At 46.5% G+C, this 21638-nt stretch overlaps 1 protein-coding gene across 9 annotated transcripts in view; it reads right to left on the bottom strand.

Moving 5' to 3' along the window:
* Positions 1 to 21638, bottom strand: part of LOC119660390 (dystrophin, isoforms A/C/F/G/H) — a 1277654-nt gene that overhangs the window by 742764 nt on the left and 513252 nt on the right. For all 9 annotated transcript variants that reach the window (XM_038068919.1, XM_038068914.1, XM_038068920.1 and 6 more), the window contains 4 exons: positions 11693 to 11813; positions 11483 to 11616; positions 11307 to 11400; positions 10915 to 10995 (listed from right to left, as the gene is read on the bottom strand). In XM_038068919.1, the coding sequence (XP_037924847.1) occupies positions 10915 to 10995; positions 11307 to 11400; positions 11483 to 11616; positions 11693 to 11813 (430 nt within the window). The remainder of the gene's footprint in view (positions 1 to 10914; positions 10996 to 11306; positions 11401 to 11482; positions 11617 to 11692; positions 11814 to 21638) is intronic.

Here is a 21638-nt window from a genome sequence, read left to right as displayed (position 1 = left end):
AACAATGCCCGACCGGCGGAGCACTGGAGAACGCAACATGGTAGGGAGTAGTTTAAGGCACGCCAGTGGATAATAGCCGAGATAGCAGCAAACAGACGTCAGAGGTATCTTGCCTTGTCTTGTCAGTCAGCATTTCCTGGACGATGGTGGGGGAGCAAGGGGTATGTATTCCTTGCTTTGATTTCTCGCAGGGGGTCTGTGAGTACTACGTAATAACATGGGAAGACCAGCTCTTCAGGGTCGCGTGTCAACGACACTTGAAAAGACAAAAAGCTCAAGATTGATCCAAATGACTAGATTCCCAAGAGACCGGTTGTCGTATCTGGTAGAAGAAGATCCGCATAGATAGAGTAGGCTTATGCAATCCTTGCGCCTTCAAAACCACATAATCCCCATGGACGATATTGGCAAAGAAAGGAAGAACAAGTCCGGAAACCGAAAGCTGGACGCTTCAGGTATGAAAGGGTTTTGTATATTTCTTGTATAAAGACATTTGAGTGTGCATTTGTCCCACTAGTACATAGCGCGTAATATATGCATATATTATGTAAGAGTATCCACTTTCGGGTGATGTTGACATTCAAAATCTTGAATTTGCAAAGAAGCGACAACTTTGACCTTATTATAACCTCGTTGATAATAGTGCGATTTCCACCAAACATGGTAGGATCATTCTCTGTATCATAATCTATATTACTGAAATGAATTTCGAAATGCTAGGATGATCTTAAGGGGGGTTTTGCAGCTAATTACTAAAAATGATAGTAATGTACTATTATTAACTTTATTGTCGGTATCGGTATGGAGAGTATTTCAGAGCTTAGGCATCATATAATGGCAGCCTCTCGATTTTTTCCAGATTTTTCGGTTGGACAGTTTCTGAGAATGGGCCCGTTAAGGAAATGATCACTTTCGACCACCGCACTTCCCACCTTTTGAACAAATGTCAAAACTCAGACCGGTTTCGGAAAGAGACCTTTCATTTGATACCCCACATGATCATATATGGTGAAAAAAAAATTTAGACCCTCTTTTAGCAAATGCCAGGATGCGCAGTTTATCAGAAGCTTTTGCTCAGATGGACATAATTTTGGCTAACACCTTTCAGAAAGGGGAACCCTGTGCTGGCGTGTGGTATGTCGTGGTGCGTCAGCGAACGTTACACTCATAGCGATCACCTGGCAATGTTCTTTGAGACATGTGTCCAGCCACAGGGCAAAGACCCATCATGCCCAAAACCGAAAAAGATTTCAGGCTGGGCTGCTAAAGCTCTGGATGAGCAGACTTTCATAGAGATGTGGTTAGATCAACCTGAAAAAGCAGGCGCCCTTCGATCAGCCTGCCACCGAGCCAGAAGATCGGCTCAGAGGGCGGTAGGTAGAGTCGATCAGGGCAAAAAGAGCGCGCCTATTAGGCAGCCCGCAAAACCCTCAAGCTCGCCATCCAGCGAAGCAAGAGGAAATATTTTAAGGAGTTCTGCTCAGAAGCAGAGGTAAACCCGTGGGGGAGTGCTTACAGAATCGTAATGGGGCGAATCAGGCGCCGTTCATCTCCGTAGATCACGTGTCCTACCCTCTTGCTGAAAATCATCCAGAAGTTATTCCCCTAGCAAGAGGCGGGCACCGACACATTCTCACCAGCTCTGAATATGACGGTAATTCTGCCAGCCACCAGAGACGAGCTCCTGGAGATCTGCGGTAGAATAATAAAGCACCGGGCCTGGACGGAGTACCGAATAAGGCCCTTAAGCTTGGGGTGAAATCCAAACCGGACATGATCGCTAAGTTGTTCGAAACGTGCATATTCGAGGGGATATTTCCAGCGACATGGAAGCGGCAGAAGTTGGTACTTCTGCGTAAGCCTGGTAAACCTCCAGGTGAACAAGTAAGTAGTAAGTAGTAACCCTGGACGTGAAAAATGCATTCAATTCGACAAATTGGAATCTATTATGCAAATACCTGGCGAAGATTGGTATTCCCGCCTATCTCGCTACTACCGTCGATAGTTATTTAACTGAAAGGAGACTCTGGTAAGAGACCGATGACAGATCCCAGGTGTACATTGTTTCCGCGGGTGTCCCACAGGGCTCCGTATTGGGCCGAACATCATGTACAACGATGTACTTAATCTTCCCCTTCCGAGGGAATTCACAGTGGTGGGTTACGCTGACGACATAGCGCTGGTTATTGTCACAAAGCATCTCGAAGATACTGAGTTATACTCAAGCGAGGCAATCGACGCTGTTAAAAGTTGGCTAGAGAACTCTGGTCTGACACTTGCGGAGAAAAAAACAGAACGGTCCTCATCACGAAGCGCCGGAAGAGAAATTACGCCCGTATTAGTATTGGGAATGATATTATTACTTCCAAGACGACCAGATACTTGGGGATCGTGATAGGCATGTAGGATGTAGTATATTTGCGACTAATCATCCACTGCTAGTATGGCCCTGGCAAGGATGATGCCGAACGTGGGAGGGCCACGGCATACCTCTGGGTTGCTTGTAGCCAGAGTGGTGATCACAATCATGTTCTATGCGACGCCAGTTTAGAGGGAGGCATTGCGGATGTCAGTTAACACTAACAAACTGAGTGCATTCTACAGGAGGATATGCTCTGCCTTCAGGACTGTTTCACATGATGCAGCATTCATCATCTCTGGAATGATGCCGATTGAAATCTTGGCAGTTGAGATGGGGAATATATACCATGCGAAGCCAATCTCTCCCTAATCGCAGACGAAGAACGCTGAGAGGAAGAGATCCATAAATAAATGGCAAGGACGGTGGGGCTCACAGGCTCATCCCTGCCATGAGGGAGTGGTTGGAGGGACGACACGGTGAGATTAATTATAATCTCACCCAGTTTATACGGGGCACCTCACTCGATTGTCCAAATTGCGATGAAGTCCCAGAGGACCCAGAGCATGTATTCATCCACTGTCGGAGATTTGTGGAAGAAAGGAGGAATCTAGACGAGGCTCTGGTAGATGTATTGGTACCAGAAAATCTGGTGCCAAAAATGGTATTACAACAAGAGAATTGAGATGCGGTCAACTCCATGATCGCATCTATCCAAAATAAACCGCGAAAGGCAGAAGAGATTAGAAAAGCGCGATCACGTACACCGCGTATAGAAGAAAGGTGCCTAAGCTAGAGTGAGCTGACCCCGCCCCGTGATGTAATAACTTATGCTAGTTTCGCGGAACAGTGAGGGGGTCGGGGGTAGTTTTAATGGGTAGATTTCCTCCTCCAAAAAAAAAACAGACAAACAGACAGTAAACCGATTTGATTAAGGTTTTGTTTTACACAAAACCTGAAAATAGGAGGCCCAAATTAACAGCCAACCTTTGTTATTGCCCAGAAATGGAAAGTAGGTGACGACATTGGAAAAGGCAAAATACAAAATTCGGCTCGGAGTGAAATGTTCCGCTCCATAAACCCGGACGACGACTTGGATCGCAGTCACGCTGCCATGGACCTCTTGGAGGAAGTAAAGATCGACGACATGACGAGGGCCAACGATCTCCTTACGCAAATGGTCAATGTTGGTAGTGGAAATAAATAAGCAGCATTCAAGGTGCACCTCAGCTAACTTGCCATCGTCATTTCGAGGTCGGAGGAGGCTGAATCATCAAAGAATCCCAAATTAAATATCATAATTTATTCTATAGCGCAGAAGACACTGATCAGGGCAAGTCTAGAGCAAGTAACCTCGCACAAATGTTGGGCTGGGAAGTCGTACAGGCATAGTAACATCATAAATGAAGTTCCTCGGATATCCTGACACGCAAGACTGGTTTTCCAACCAGGGTACAGCGGAAGACCGGCAATATGCTTCGTAAACGATGCTGCCTAAAAATTTACGTCGGTTGGGTTATGATTCCCTTGAGCTTTCCAACAGTCATGGAGTAAAGAGTTTGTGGCATCAAAACAGCGCACTCCGCTGAAACTTAACAATTGTACTTTCCTCCAATATCCAGGGCAATGGTCCAAAAGAGCTCTCTAAACATTCTGAAAAATTGGACAAAACTAGAAAGTATTGGGCAGTAATCACGCTCAATGTACAAAAAATGTTGAACTCGGCCAGCCGGAACCTTATAAGGAGGCCTCGGGCAAGTATTGGGGTACCTAGGTGCTGACATGCGCTTGTCGACAGCTATCTAACAGGAAAAAGGCTTTCATGAGGCATAGACAATGGACCCAGATAATACATTGTCTCCGCGGGTATTCCACAGGGCTCTGTAGTGTGACCATTATTGGGGAACATCAACGATGTTCTTAATGTTCCAGTTACTAACTGTCACCAATGAAATAGCTGTGATTCTTGTGCAAAACAAAAACGGGACTTCTCACAAAGCAACGGAACACTGCTCACATCCGCATGGAGGAGTACATCATCACTTTAAAACCAGCAATGTCAGACAGTATTCGCAATTAGACCCGAGGAATCGTTGGGTAAATGTCAGTAACGATGAGAATCGGATCGATGGATCCATCGATTAACTCTCAGCATCAATGTGTGGTATAGCCAGAGAAGACGTAATAGGTAGAATTTAGCCTGTAGTACCTTTAGCAATGTGAATGTATGATTTCTCCTGCCAAGGTTTACAGTCTCCGCTCGGTATGGATCCGTTGTCACATCCTGAAATTAGACCAACCGTGCCTATATTACCAGTTTCCCTACCTGCAGATTTTCCTGGGGCAGGCTGAGGAAAAGTTCTGCAAACTAAAGATTTAGACAATTTCTTTTTAGGGATTGAGGAGTCCTAAGTCCACATCCATTTAATATCGGACCGGACCAAATGGAGAGCAACTTGCTCCCATTCTTTATGGTCCACGAACTCCTCTTTTTGGGTTAACACCAAAGTTCAAAAATGAAAAGAGGGACGAAGACGGCTACGATTTCGCACCAGGGCAGAGGCAACTCCTCAGACGCTGCCTCACCTCTGCCCTGGGAGCAGCGTAACCGAAGCGGCTCGCAGGTCTTGTACGTTCTCTTTTATAACTCATAATACACAACAAGCATGCGAATTAAAGCACCTCAAACTTGCAGCGGAACAGGAGAGAATGGAGCTTTGTTCACAGACAGAGATAAATCTATGGGATAGCGCCTTCAAAATCGTGAGGGCACAATGCGGAGGGCGTTCATCTCTGCACATCATGTGCCCTACCCTCTTGTTAAAAATCATGTAGTGGTTGTTTCCCCAGAAAAAGGCGGTTACTGACACCAGCGACGACTGAATATGTCACCGATTCCGGCAGTCACTGGAGAGATATTTCTTGCATCAGGGAAGCGGCAGAAAAACGTACTGCTGCTTAAGGGTGGTAAACCTTCAGGGAAACCATCCTCCTATAGACCCATATGTTTTCTAGACACACCGTTGTCGAGAGCCAAGAAGACCTTCAGATTGACTGTATGGGTTCCGTAAAGCCAATTCAAGAATTAATGTCATCAAAATAGTTATTGGCTTGGCCGAAAAGTGCAATTCGCGGAAGTGGTTGTACCAGCAAATATTGCGTGGTGGTGGCCTTCGACGTGAGGAACGCATTCGATTCGAACATTTGGAACCATATATCTACGTGTCTGGCAACGATTGGTCTTCCCGCGTATCTCGCTGCTATTGACGATATCTAGTTGCAAGGACAGATGCACTGCTATCACACCGAAAGTGAACCTCAAAAGGACATTGTCTTCGCAGACGTACTGCAGAGCTCGGTACTGAGCCCACTACTGTGAAACATAATGTGCAAAAATATACTCAACCTTACGATTCCCGAGGAGGCCAAGGTAATAAATTATGCCAACGACATAACACTGGTTGTTGTCGAAAAGCATCTCAAAGACGACGAGTTTTACCCATGTGAAATACTCACTGCTGTGAAGGCTTGGTTAAAGAGCGTTAGACTGGCACTTGCAGAACAAAGGACAAAAGCGGTCCTCATGACCGAGCCCCGCAAAAGAAAGTATCCACGCATTAGAATTGGCAATCATACCATTACTTCCAAACCAGTCATCGGAATCCTGGGAGTGATGATAGATGTAAAGCTTAATCCTCAACCGTAACATACTTGCAGTCCCAGTTTAGGGAACAGCACTGCATGTTTAGGCAATGCACATATACTGAATGTGGTGTACAGAAGAACAGTCTTCACGACCATCTCAGATGATGCGGCGTTCTTGGGAATGATGGCGATTGACATCTTGGCAGACGAAATGATGAACATATATAACGCCAGGTCGATATCTCCTTTATCGCAGGTGAAAAAAGCCATAAGGAGGATCTCCCTTACCAGACAGAAAAGGGTTATTGGAGAGAAAGCATGAGAAGATCTTAGCCAGCTTTTCACCGCTCGTCAATACCTGTAAAAGTTTAAATTGGGCACCTCACGTGATTGTCCAAGCTGCACAAACAGCGCACGTATTCTTCTATCTGCTTCAACAAATTGTGGGACGACGCAGATTATGACCCACGGGGTACACACAAGGCAGTCCCGAGCAAGACAAATACACATACAGTTCAGGTAAATCCCAATGAAAATATCCTTGAGGTTGCGAAAAGAAATACCAAAAATAAAGCCCAACTTAGACGGCATCCTGAATAAAGTTCTATTCATCATCATTATCATCGGCGCAACAACCGGTATTCGGTCTAGGCCGGCCTTAATAAGGAACTCCAGACATACCGGTTTTGCGCCGAGGTCCACCAATTCGATATCCCTAAAAGCTGTCTAGCCTCCTGGCCTACGCAATCGCTCCATCTTAGGCAGGGTCTGCCTCCTCCTCCTTTTCTACCATACATATTGCCCTTATAGACTTTCCGGGTGGGATCATCTTCATCCATACGGATTAAGTGACCCGCCCACCGTAACCTACTGAGCCGGATTTTATCCACAACCGGACGAAAGTTCTATTAGTTGCTACCAAAACTGCACTAAATTGACACACCATATTTGAAAGAAAGAAATAAGCCACAAATGATCTTTGGTCCTATAACTCTATGTATCTGGCAAACGGCGTCGGCAAACTATTCGAACAAGCCATCTACAACAATATCAAGACGAAATATTTTAATTTATTCTACAGCACAGGAGACGCTGATCGGGAGAGACCTAGAGCATGTATTTTTGCGAGGAAGAGTCTGGACGCTTTTCTGTGTCCGGACCTGAGTTCCAGCGACCTAGTCGTGGTGAAGCTGGAACAGGCGGGGGCAAAGAACGTGTATATTTCCTCGACCTACATGGCTCACGACTGATCAGCTCCGCCAGAAGAACTACAACATTTGACGAACACCATAGCAAAAAAGAAAGCCAACCTGCTGATAAGCTGCGACGCCAATGCAAGGCATACGCTTTGGGGCACATCCGAAATCAACGAAAGAGGTGAGTCATTCTTTGATTTTATTATTACTTCAAACCTATGGGTGTGTAACAGGGGCAGTACACCAACCTTCCATTTCCCCTGCTTGGAGAACTGTGACGGTTGGGAGGAGGTGTTTGATATCACCCTAATTACCGACTATGTGATTCTTAGGATGGAGGACTGGAGAGTGTCTCACCGGAGATCCTCCTCTGATCACAGTTGGATACTTTTCAGTCTAGATTTCGCCGCAAAGGATCGACTGGAGAAAGTTTGGTCAGGTAATTAAGAACAAACTCTCCGGTGCGCAAATTGGTAAGATTGGCACGACAGACGAACTGGAGTCAAAGGTCGGGATTCCGGAAAAGATACTGGATACCTCCTTTAAAGTCTCGTGCCCTACAAAGTACAACAAAAAGACCCTGCCACCGTGGTGGAATGAAGATCTCTCTAGTCTCAGGTAGCTGACCAGAGAAATCTTTCACATCTGGTAGAGGCAAAAATACTGGCAGCCATACAATGACTGCCTGAAGAAGTACAAGTCCGCCATCGGCCAAGTGGCGGTCTTGGTTGGACTATTATCAGAACACCGAAAGCACCAGTGAATCCGCGAGGCTCAGAGGGATTCTGTCCAAGGAAAATAAGAGCCCATCCTTTCTGAAAAAGTCGGAAGACTCCTGGACGGAATCTTATGATGAGCTGGAGCTGCTGGTGCAAACGCAATTTGCCGCCCTTGATTGAAAGTTTTGCAGCCAGCCGTGCGAGACTATCAAATCGGTAATTACCGAGGATAGGATCGACTGGGCTATAAACAGCTTCTCCCCATACAAATCTCCAGGCCCAGATAGCATAATGCCAGTCCTGCTACAGAAGCAGCAGGAAAGGGTTGTGCCGTGGCTTCTTGAGATTTACCGGAGCTGCAGCTCTTTAGGATACGTACCGCAGTCCTGGAGGCGCGCACGGGTGGTTTTCATACCGAAAGCGGGCGGGCGCGGTCATGAGTCCGCGAAGGACTTTCGACCAATCAGCCTGACCTCTTTCGTGCTGAAGACCCTAGAGCGTGTCCTGGACATTCACTTTAGGACGATTATGGAGAGAACGCCGTTCTCTAAGTCCCAGCATGCTCACCTCAAAGGAAAATCCACAGAAACCGACCTAATTGGCACGGTTGAGCGGTCGCTGCAGTACAAGCAGTATACCCTAGCTGCCTTCTTGGATATAGAGGGAGCTTTTAACAAAGTCAGTATCAACGCCATCAAGGAAGCCTTGACCGGTATTGAATTTGGAGGGATATCTCAGGCATTGGATTATATCAACGCTAAGTACCAGGATAATCCAGTCGGATCTGGGAGGCAACCACTTGACCAGAGCCGTGAACAGAGGCACACCTCAGGGTGGCGCCATCTCACCAGTGCTCTGGTTAATAGTAATGGACAAAATTTTACGTACATTGGCCAGCAGCAGGGTGAAGGTGGTGGCGTATGCCGACGACTTGGTGATATTAGTATTAGGGATGTTTGGGAGCGTTGAAGGAGCGTTGCGAAAGGTGTACCTGTGGGCCGCAAGATGCGGACTCAGCATAAACCCAATCAAAACGCAATTGATGCTATTCACCACCAAGACAAGGATATCCGAATTCCATTTACCACGTCTGAATGAACAAACATTGGTTCTTCCTCTAATGTAAAGTATCTGGGTATAATCCTGGATCTAAAGCTGAATTGGAGATTAAACATAGAACTGAGGGTTAAGAAGGCCTGTATAGCCTTCTATGCGTGCAAGAGAACTTTTGCAAAGAAATGGGGTCTCCGGCCGAGGATAGTTCTCTGGATGTACACCGCTGTAGTGCGTCCGATCCTAACGTACGGTTTATGGTGGCAGACTTTGCAGAAAAAATACAATAGGATGAAGCTTAATAGGATTCAAAGAACCGTGTGTGTAGGTGATACTGAGGCTCTGCAGTCCTGCCCGGCAGATGCTCTCAATGTACTCCTGCATCTCCTTCCCCTAGACCTCCACACTAAATATGTTGCAGCGTGCAGTGCCGTCAGACTACGTGAGTCCGGATGCTGGGAAACGAAGTCCTATGGTCACAGCAACATCCCAGATGAAATACCTCGGGAAATCTGGGTATCCCCTACGGACTATGTCACACGCAAGCTGAACTTCACGAGAAACTTTGCTGTGGCAACCAGGGCAAAGTGGAAGACCGGCGGCGTGTTGCAAAATTATGATACAGTATTCTTTACAGACGGATCAAAGATGGCCGATGGAGTCGACGCGGGGTTTTTTCGAACACACATAGTGTATCCAAGTCGTGTGGTCTCCCAGGTTTCGCCAATGTATTCCAGACGGAAGTACTGGCGGTATTGGAAGTCTGTCGATGGTTGGAGCGTGATTCGAGCCCCAAGCGTAAGATAGCCATTCTGACCGACAGCCAAACGGCCATCAAGGCTTTGTACTCAGCGACATCTTCCAGGCTGGTGGGGCAGTGCAGAGACGCGCTCTGGGCGGCGCGCTGAAGGTCACTCTCCTCAGGGTTCCGGACATAGGAACATAGAGGAGAATGAGCGGGCTCACGGATTGGTCAGGCAAGGCTCTACTCTTGGCAGTCCTTTGGCGAATACAGTCGGTGTTCCGCTGGCGGCTGTCGGGGGCCGAGTCTACTCCCACTACCTAGCACCTGCAGTCCTAAGATGGCGAAGGCTTACGAGCTGTGCCAAGTCAACGAGAATTTGACCCGCTTAAAACATAGCCCGATCACGAGAGCTCCTGTGCCAGACGCGTTCAAATGCATTCAAGATTACGGCGGTCTGCACAGGGCACTGGCCCATAGGGGACAATTCGCAGTGCCGAAGCTGCGGAGAAGGAAGGGAAGCTAGAGTCAGGCTGCAGACACTGGGTAAATCATTCTTTGGGGACTTCAGACGAGATTTCAAGCTGCAGAGTGGGAGAGCTGAAGAATACCTTTAATTCTGCGAGACGAAGCAACATAATGGAGGCTTTAGCCAAATGAGGCAGTCCCAAATACCTGGTGTGTATCGTCAGAGGATTGTTCCAGAGGAAATTCAGACGATGGGATTACAATGCATCAGACAACCTTGAAGGTCCACAGAGATCAATCCGTGGTTCGCTCATGTGGATAATAGCGTATGCCGGCATTCTGACTTCACAACTCCTCAAAGGGGAGACCATTATTGGCTTTTGCAGATGACATCAGAGTGATTATAATGGAACAAGACATCAAGGACAACGATAATTAATAACAACACCAGTCGCTGTTAGTCACATTTTAATAATGATCCCCAAATATTTACGACATTAAGATACCAGAAATATTCATCAGAATTTAATACGTAGCTCGAAAAGATAGTTCCCACTGGGAACTTGGATTATTCTTCCAATTTCAGTTCCCAAAATTTCCCTTCAAGCTTAAATAGGCTCCTGGAACTTTGGCGAATATTGAAACCTTCCCGATTCGCTTTCCCAACAAACTTTACCAAAAATGTAGACAAAATCCCAAAGTGAAAGCCTTAAATTTAGTGGAGACACTTACCTTAAGCACAAGTGGATTCCGGTCGATTTCCGACTCGACGCTTTCACACTGCGACTCCGCTTCCGATAGCCAGGCCAAGAACTAGAAAGGAGAAAGTTGAAATTTAGTACTCAGTGGAGAAAGTGAAGCTTTCCAATTCAATTGGAAAGCTCGGATAGTATGAGAACAGTTTAAGAGGAGCTGAATAATGTGAAAATTTGGATTAGTGTAATTTTAAGGATAGAAGGCGGGTTCTACCAACAATGGGGTCTGATGACTCCTTTCAGACAGATTTGAGTTGGGACACAATTGAAACAATAAGGGTTGGATCGGGGAAGTAAAAATAAATGCTGAGCTAACAATAAACGGACATCAAATAGCGGAGAAGGCAGAAAATTAACAAACAGACTCACCTGATCCATGGATCGGTCAAAGGACTGCAAGTTGTGAACTGCAGCATGAAGCAATTTGCCGCGGTTGATGACCGCATTGTTCAGATTGTTGTATCTGAAATAGCAATTGATGCAGTTAAGAGAAAATATACAACGAAGACGAATAATATCTCCCAGAAAAAGTATCTGGATCTTACCTTTGATTTACAGACTCTGTCATGCGTTTGATACGCGAGGTATCATCGCCTGGATAAACTGCAATCAATTTCTGTGTTAGACCATTGAATAATTCGATTTGATGTTTATATTGATGCAGCTCGGCATGGAAGGACTGAAATAAAGAAAGACAGAGGGAAAATCAATGAGAAATTAGATTAAGGACAGAGATTTGATTATTTCGTTTGTACCTTTTGTTCTTTCTGTTGTGCTTCGAGGACATCAGCGGTAGTAGCAACAGTCCCCATTCGTTCGCAACGGTTTTCCATGCGGGATAGCCATGTTTCAATTTCCAATCGTTTGCTTTCGTATCTGAAAGAAAAATAGAGATGAGTTGATGAATAGAAGTGAATTGTTTCTCCCTAAACAAGTTAGAAACCGGAAACTGGCCGCCCCACATTTGAAAGATTGTGTGATTTTTTATGGTGAAAACTTTAGGCATGCATCTGTTTTACATTAATGTATGAAGCTAGAAATATAATTCTGAACAAAGAAACCAAAAACAGGATAAGTGGTTTTCCGGGGCAAAAAGCACATAATTTAGTACCATTAGCAATTTTTGCAGATAATGTCTCAAAATTATTATAAGAAACTAAAATCTAACTCAAATGGTCCCTTAATAAGGAACTCCAGACATCCTGATTTTGCGCCGAGGCCCACTAATTCGATATTCCTACAAGCATCTTAGGCAGGGTCTGCCCCGTCTCCTTTTTCTACTATAGATATTGCCCTTATAGACTTTTCAGGCTGGATCATCCTCCCTGAGGCCAACCTATCTCTCTCTGAGGATGAGCTGTCTCTCCTCTGGGATGGTGCGTGTCTTTTCAGGAGCCAAGCTTCTCGTCTACCGAGACTGTTAGTGAGTGGTGATAGCCCTGTACGAGGTGACCTTACTATTAACAAAACGCTACGGATCTAGACTGGGGAGTCGAAAAACACCTCCCCCAATCCAGGGTGTTATGCGAACCGTGCCCATTGGATAGTTTGCAGTCGGGGGTAACTGACTGTATTCGAACGGAGCCTCACTGATACCTGGTCGCTTCAGTGAGTAACTTAGACCTTACCGTGCTACGGGGGGCTATTGCACGGCGGACCTCGTAGGAATCCAATGAGTACAAAAAAGGAAAAGAAAACGAAAACCAAACAAGCGGGGCCCCGTACCGCACAAAAACGGGTTAATCAGGCGGAGGTACATCTCGGAATTACAGGTGATTACACCCACGAAGGGAGAAGATGAGACGTCAAGCAGTGGATCCAAGGTTAACATTGGTATACTGCGTGGACAACAGCCAACGCTCAAAGAGCTCAAAGAGATCAAAGAGCAGGGATCAGCAAAAACGCGTCTGAGATAAATATAACGGAAGAGGACAGGTCAGAGTGGCGCCGGTGTTAAATGGTACCTGCGCTATCGGAAGGAAAGCCTGAAACCAGAAGAGACCCTGAAGAAGGCTCAGGACAGACCTAAGCCATCTCTACCGGAGCCGAGAAAGCGAGGAGCAGCAGAGATCAGCCTGCATGAAGGGAATGCTCCTAAAAAATCCAAATCTGAGCTCAAGGGGGGGGAAAACCCGAGCAGGTCAGGAGTGAAGGCAGGAACCAGGAAGCCCGCCAATAGCTATGCTAGTGCGGTCAAGGGCATTCGACCGGCCATACTGCCAAAAACGTTTCCCGAGCAAATACTCACTCATGAGGAGCAGGAAATCATTGAGGACCTTGTCGGCAAGCAGATGATCAAGGGTTGGACTTCGAAACTGGTGTTCACCGGGATACGCTTTCGACCAGGTCTTATACTGGTGGACTGCCCGACGGAAGGCCATAACATTACATGATATGGAGGTGAAACGAGAAACAGAGGTCAAATATTTGGGAATTACATGTCGGAAACACTTGTCGGACAGCCAGGAAAAAATGGGGTTGCAGCCCGAAGATACTACTTTGGATATATACTGCAATAGTAAAGCAAATAATTACCTATGTAGCGGTAATCTGGACAGAAAGAACCGAACTCGGCACACAAGCTAGGGAATTAGCTCCAAAGGCTGGCTTGCGTGTGTATCAGTGGGGCAATGAGGACATGCCCAACGGCATCCCTAGAGGTTCTTCTGGTATTAACCCCTCTCCATCTGCACATACAGATGCAGGCAAGGAGGGCAATATTCAGGATGGCCGGTAGTATGAGTGAGGCGGGGAGCTGCCTAAATCGAAGGAAAATTGATATTGTTTCTAGCCGGTATTCCGAATTACTGAAACCAAGGGATAACATGACAACGAGATTTCACTTCAATAAAAAGTTTGAAACACGTTGGAGTAACAAGGCAAACTGGGAGAGCATGGCTAGGACATATGGCTTAAACCAGCAACTGATTACTTGGTGCACTGACGAATCCCTCACAGCAGAGGAAGCGGGTGCCGGTGTCATTGGTCCAAGGAAAATGTACTTTGAGCCAATGGGCAGGAACACTAGCATATTCCAGACGGAAATATACGCCATAGACAAATGTGCCTCCTTTAATTTGCAAAGGAACTACAGGGGGCAAAACATAGCTATTCTCGCCGATAGCCAAGCAACGATCAAGGCACTTAGGTCCAACCAGGTGAACTCTAAACTGGTATGGAAATGCCTTGAGAGACTGAATACACTCGGCTCGTCCAACAAGGTCTGGATACTTTGGGTTCCAGGCCATGCTGGGTTGGAAGGCAATGAGGCAGCGGATGAACTAGCCAAGAAGGGAGCAGGGACTCCTTTACACGGGCCAGAACCCTTCTGTGGAATCGGAAACGGTTTCATGACTATGAATCTAGGAACGAAGAGAAACGGTTGAGGGAACTATATTGGGCGGGCCTACCAGGGATGGAGCAGTCCAGGGTGCTTATTGGGGGATACGAACCCATGCGTACAAAAAATTGCTTAAACCTCACCAAAAAGAACCTCCGAATCATAGTGGGAATTCTCACTGGTCATTGTCGGCTGAACTATCACCTAGGGAAGCTAGGGATATCTACGGACACTGGCTGCAGGTTTTGTGAGGAGGAGGATGAAACCTCTATGCACGTCCTGGGACAGTGTCCGGCACTTGTGCAAAGTAGGTCGATACATCTGGGAGAACACTTAATACCAGAGTTGAAAGATCTGGAAATAGGGAACATACTAAAGTTCCTAACGATTATAGGCCTGTTTGAGATACTATGATCAACAGGTACACTATAACCAGTAAAAGGGGCACAATAGTTCTTCAAGGACGCGGTGCGACTTTCCCTTAACAGAATAATAATAATAGTATGAGTGAACCCTTTGATATCCAGCAAGTGACGGAGGAAGAAGAAGAACCACCGAAAAATTAATAATAAAGTTTGGAAACGGATCACCGTCAAAGGTACCCGGCATGCCGCAACGTCTGGCAAGAATTTTGCGGATGTTACCGAAGAGGAAATTCGACGAGTCATAAACAGATCAAAGAACTGGAGGGGCCTAGGTCTGGATCGGGTGTAGAATTTCTGGTATAAGAAATTTACCAGCGTATACAGTCGGTTGGCAGATAGAATAAATCAGGTCATGAGTCGCCCGGAGGAATTTCCACCCTTCCTCAATGCGGAGATTACCTACCTTATCCCTAAGAAGCCCACGCTGCAGGACCCCGCAGACACAAGACCGATTACTTGCTTACCAACCCTTTACAAATTTATAACGTTCATTATTAGTGGAGGGGTCAATGCGTACCTCGAGGCCAATAACATTCTGTCCGAGGAGCAGAAGGGTTGCCGAGTTGGGTCAAGGGGTTGCAAAGAACAACTCATTATCGACTCGATAGTTTTAGGACAAGCAACTAGAGGCCAAAGAAACCTCTTTAGTTGCCATATTGATTATGCCAAGGCTTTCGATAGCGTTCCGCATACCTGGTTGATCGATGTCCTACATCTGCATCGCATTGATTTGGCGAGTTTTTGGCGACAGTCATGGAAGGGTGGCATACCACCTTATCAGTGTGTACATCTGAGGGTGCTAATACTTCAGTGGCCATCCGTATACTGAGGGGCATCTTCCAGGGCGATTCGTTAAGTCCCTTTGGTTTTGCGTGGCACTAAACCTCCTTTCATGGCTACTGAATGATGCTAGAGGTCATGGTTTTGCAATAAAGTATGGGCTACGTGCTAAGTGCCAACTGACACACTTGATGTACCTAGATGACATCAAGCTGTATGCTGGTACTGACAACCATCTTAGAAGCCTGTTGCGAATAATAGACATGTTCAGCCGTAATATTTGGATGGAGTTAGGATTAGACAAGTATCGAATCTAAGCCATCCGCAAAGGTCATCGCGAGCCGCATGCCGGACATAGCATTGGTGACCTCCACATCGAAGCTATGACCGAGACAGACTTCTACAAGTACCTAGGAATTCTGCAAGGAACCCATGCTCGAGTTGGTGATCTGAAGGAACCTCTGCTTTCCAAATTTTTCGAACGTGTAAAACTGGTACTGAAATCGCATCTCTCGGGGAAGAATAAAATAGGTGCACTGAACGCTATTCCTTCACTGGGTTATGCATTCGGAATATTGCCGTTGACGAAGACCGATCTGGAAACCATCCAGCGGCGGATACGGATAACTATGTCCAAATTCTGAATGCATCATCCAAACTCTGCCGTGGAATTGGACGTGGAGGTAGGGACGTGGCTCACGTGGCGATACAACATCATCGCCAAGTCAGCTCGCTGCAGGCTTATTTTTATACCATGCGAGTCCATTGCATGCGGCTGTCTGTAAGGCAGACTGTGCACTGACTCCACTTAACTTGAAAAATCGATCTTCCAATTTTCTGAGTAGGGTGAAGACGGACCAGCAGCGGGTCGATGAATAGAAGTCAAAGACAATGCACGGTAAACACGTGAATTGTCTTTGGCAGCCATTTGATGGAGGGGTTCATGTGTGCCATTCAGGACGGCGTGGTCGGCACCCAAGCTAATAGGAAGCTAATCATGAAAGAACGGGTGGAGACCGACCATTGCAGAATGTTTGGTTCGGCGTAAGAGACGTTGGACCATCTCATTTCTGGCTGTACTGTTATTGCACCGGTGCAATATATCACCGGGCATAATGCTGTATGTAAAGTGATCCATCAAAACCTTGCATACCCTTGCAGACCACGGGGACATGTCTGGTTTACCGATGTGAGCCGGAAGCAGTACTTGATAGTTCTGCTTACTGCATGTATTGGAGCCGACAAGTTCTAACTGATCACCACATACCGCACAACAAGCCTGACGTACTGTTAGTTGACAAGAGGGGTCGCTCCAATAATAGCAACATCGAACGGAAATACGTGGAGAAGAAGGTGAACTATGAGCTACTGGCTCGGGAAATCAAAGAAATTTGGCGTCTTGAGTGGGTAGTTGTACTCCCCATAATATTGTCAGCTGAAAGTATTGTATCTATATCCTTCACAGCTTCCCTTGATGTCTGGTTCAAACCATGCAGAAGCACACCATTCTGCATACGTGCTCGTTGTTGCGAGAGTTCTTACGAGGAGTTCTCTGCCATTAACCTACCACCGACCATTACCACCAGCGCTCCTTTCGTTTTTAAGCACTTCGTGCTAGTATCAGGTAAGATCCGGCATCTGCCGAGATTGTGAGCTTGTGACAAATAATAATAATAATCGTTGGCGCAATAATCCAGATTATTATCCTGACTTGGTTCAGGTAGTCATTCACAGCCAAGTCGGCTGGTATCCAACATCTAGTCACGATAACAAATTCGTCTGCCACCAGTGAGATTTGAACCGCGACCTTCCGCTATGACAGCCCAGCGCTCTAACAACTTGAGCCATCCGAACACACGGGCAAGACGAGGTGACGCTCGCCACGAAATCAACAGGCAGAAGGCACGCTGGCATTGGCTAATCTACGACGTAATCAGAGGGCCATGGGTTCTCGAGTATAAACTAGTTTCCAAAAACACTCGGAGCCCATCATTCGCCCTGTTTTATGGAAGCAGTGAAGATAAAAAAAATGGTGTTGGTCCTTTTTCCTGTCCACTCCATCCGAACTGACGTAGTCGATAAGGCAGTGAGCACTGAAAAATATCCACTCTTCACTGCAAAGGAACTAGTGAAAGCCGTCCATGAAGGACAAAAAAGCACCAAGGCCGGACGGTATTCCCAGAGAAGTGTCGAAACTCATATGTATGTAAATACAAGCCGGACTTGCTACTCGACATATCTAACACATGCTTGACAGCGAGTGTTTTCCCCTCCGGCTGGAAGGTTACAACACTTTTGGTGATAAGCGAGGGCAGAGCGGGGAAGCTGCTTGAAAAGTTCATCAAGTCTTGATTGACTATCGCAATATGTGCTGTGCGAGACTAGTCACTAACACAATATATTTTTAGAACGGAGCGATCCACAATTGAGGCTATTGAGGAGGTGATCCAAGTGGTAAAACTGGCTGAGGCACACAGTCACCACTGTCAGCGAGTGGTGCTCCATGTGACATTCGACGTAAGAAACGCCTTCAATTCTGCGAGGTACTGAAAAGTCATTTTCATACTCCAGGATACCTTTTGCGGATATTGAGGGACTATTTAAGGGACCATCCCCTGCTCTTCGAGACCCGAGAAAAGCAGCGCAGAACGAAGGTAACATAGGGGCGACTCAGGGATCTACCCTTGGATTCCACCTTTAAAACGCCTTATACGATAGTCTTCTACGACTCGATATGTCTGATGAATCGAGTCTGGCCGGATACGAGGACAATGTTGTGGCACTGAATTACGCACGCACGATTGAGCAAGCTGAGTGGACACTGGGAATGGTGATGCGGTGAGTGAGCAAATGGATGGCTGAGCATGGATTCTCCTTAGCTCTGGAGAAAACTGAAGTCGTTGGGCTAACCAAGGAGAGGGTTCCTACAGTCCTCCCTATTCAGGTTGGTGAAACCACGGTGGTTTTGTCGAAGATGGCGATGAAATACCTCGACATCATGATAGACACGAAGATGAGCTTCTTCCAGCAGATTTGCAACACTGCAGACAAGGCTGTGGTTAGAATGTTTGCAATTTACCGGCTAGTATTCTACGCCGGCGGTTGCTGATGAGTCCGGTTCAGTACGCCCTCCTTTGCGGTTCTGAAATATGAGCTGACTCCTTCAATAAGGAAGTATACCGTAAGCGCCTCGCGCAAGTACAAAAACGAGGAGTTCTGCCGAGCGGAGGCCTATATACCTCAGGAAAGATGAGAGAAAAAGGGAAACTGTCGCTTGTGAAGGAGCGAGCCCGGGTGTACAAGGACGTGATGGATGATGATTGCCACAACTTCATCTTCTGAAAAAGGTAAGAGCGTCATCGTCATCACCTTGCAATGGAAGGGTGTCTTGGGTCCCCGGGCGTCATAATTGAGGCCATGCTGGAGAGCGAAGATACGTGCAGCCGAGTGGCACGTTATGCTCAAGGCATTAAGATGAAAAAGAGGGAGATGGATAGGAGAGATGCCAGGGTAGCTGAGGCACGGGGTTTTGCTTCTATACTGAATAGTCCTGACCTGAGTTAATGTGTCAAACGGTTCCGAGTCCTGGACGCTCCAGGCGAGTGTTTCAGCCAGTAGTCTATTTGAGACGCATTTCCTCTCTCCAGGTGGGTGTTTCGGCCGGTAGTCTGTCTGAGATGCATTTCATCTCCCTAACCCAAAGCAACAAAAAATCTGTTTGACGGGGGACAGCAAGAGGATCGAGACTACTAGTGTGTCTAGTAGTAACCGATTTGCAGATACTTAATTTGGGTAATGAACCCACTTTCTTCAACGTAGTCAGGCGAGAGGTTATCAACTCACGGTGGCATCCCCTGACATCGCGGCTCTGGTCGGAGAGTGGAGAGTATCAAACGATATCACACTCTAAGATCACAGACGCATTGATTTCGTAGAGGCATGGGGATCATAGCAGCATGTGATGTCAACGATCGCCACATATGCTGGGGAAGTTTCAACATTAATACAAGAGGATCGAGACTACTGGAGTATCTAGTAGGAACCGATTTGTGGATCCTTAATTTGGGTAATGAACCCCCCTTCTTCAATGTTGTCAAGCAAGAGGTGATCCACACCATGGTGGCATCCCCTGACATTGCGGCTCTTATCGGAGAGTGAAGAGTATTAAACGATATCACACTCTCAGGTCAGAGACACATTACTTTCGTAATGGGCATGGATTTACTTCCACCCAGTACATTTCGGAATCCGCGAAAAACAGATTGGACGACGTATAACATAGAATTGAGCGTCCGAGTTACGATTCCTGGGAAGTGCATCAAATCTATTGCTGAAATTGAGAAGACAACCCGAATGATCATAACTAGCATGAACGAAGCTTTCAAAGAAAGAAAGGTAAAACACCACGGTGGAACTCGGATTTGGCAAAACAGAGGAGAACGACAAGGATTCTCCTCAATCGTGCTCTGAAGTATGATTCAGCCGCTAGCTGCAATCGCTATAAAGAGGCACAGAAAGCTCTAAAGAAGAGCATAAATCGGCTAAACGATCATCATGGAGACGCTTTTGCGAAAGGACAAATTCTTTTGAGGCAACCTTTAAGCTGAAGGGGATTCTGGTCAAAGAACGTAGCCAAAAACTGGGTTATTTACGTTTACAGAACGGAAAGTACACAGAAAGCGATGAATAAATGGCAAACCATTTGCTTGAGGTGCACTTTCCGGGCAGCATCCAAAATTTAATCGCGGAGCCAACAGGTGCATACAGCCCTCAACCGAGAGACTGGAATCTGGCATGCAAAATAGTATCACTGGAACGAGTAAAATGGGCATTTAACTCGTTCCATAGATACAAGTCTGCAGGTCCGGACGGCATCATTCCTGGGCTAGTAAAAGAAGGACCGGATACTCTGGGTCTACATATTCGGAATATATATCGTGCATGCCTAGCACATGCTTATATTCCAATTAACTGGTGTGATGTGAAGGTGATATTTATTCCCAAACCAGGAAAACCCACCGACACAGACGCAAAAAGCTTCCGACCGATAAGTCTAATGTCCTTTCTACTAAAAAGACTAGAAAGATTAGTAGATCGGTTCATAAGGGATACACACATCCCTAAGTGGCCACTTCACCATAGGCAACACGCCAACTAGAAAAGCAATTCCACGGAGACAGCACTCCATAAACTTACGGCAAAAATTGAAAAGGCCATGTCCGGAAAAGAATACGCCTTAGACGCATTCATGGACATCGAAGTTGCCTTCAATTATGCCTCATTTGCGGCAATTTGTGACGCGACAAGGCAGCATGGAATCGAAAAGCTGTTAATCAGTTGGCCCTTTCACATGTTAGAGTGGAGAAAAATCCACATATTGGTCGGCCAGAAGTCTATTGAAGCAGGATGTCTTAGGGGCTGCCCACAGAGAGGGGAGGGAGGCTCCTGGAGGACACAAAAGTCTTCGCGCAAGCATTTCCAGAGCCAGCTGTAATAATTACCGGAAAGTTTGCGGACACAGAGAAGAATGGTCGATAAATGGCCATGACTCTTTTCAGATTACAGACTTAATAATCTTCACCGACGGGTCAGTCATGGAGGGCGGGTCGGGCGTAGGGGTGTTCTCGGGGAGCCCCATTATGGAACCGGCCCGACCTCTCCAAAAAATGACGACCATATTCCAGGCGGAGATATATGCCATTTCATCGGCAGCAGAAGAATGTCTGCGACAAAACTGGAAGCGTCGCACCATTCGAATCTGTCCGACAGCCAGGTGGCATTATCAGCACTAAACAGCAACGACAGATCAAGCCAGTTGGTGTGGAGTTGTCATCAGGTGCTGTTGAAACTTGGCCGATTGAATGAAACATTTCTGATGTGGGTACGAGGGCACTCTAACATCACTGGTAATGAGGAGGGTGACAGACTCGCTCACCGAGGATCTGGATTCACAATAGTGGGACCAGCACCAGCTTTTGGAATCGAGTCTTCCACTGTCAAGTCTACTTTGAAGGGTGAAATTGCAAGGATTCACGCAGCCGAGTGCAGAAATTTGAACTCTTGCCGGCAGGCGAGAATCCTTGTGAAAGAACCTGGGGTCGCTAGAGCGGCATTTTTGTTGTCCCTTAAGAAGTGGGACATGAAAACCCTAGTCGG

This window comes from Hermetia illucens, chromosome 6 (genome assembly GCF_905115235.1).
Source record: "Hermetia illucens chromosome 6, iHerIll2.2.curated.20191125, whole genome shotgun sequence".
In the NCBI taxonomy this organism is placed as follows: domain Eukaryota; kingdom Metazoa; phylum Arthropoda; class Insecta; order Diptera; family Stratiomyidae; genus Hermetia; species Hermetia illucens.
Note: the sequence above shows the minus strand (reverse complement) of the source record. Positions and strands in the feature narration are given on the sequence as shown.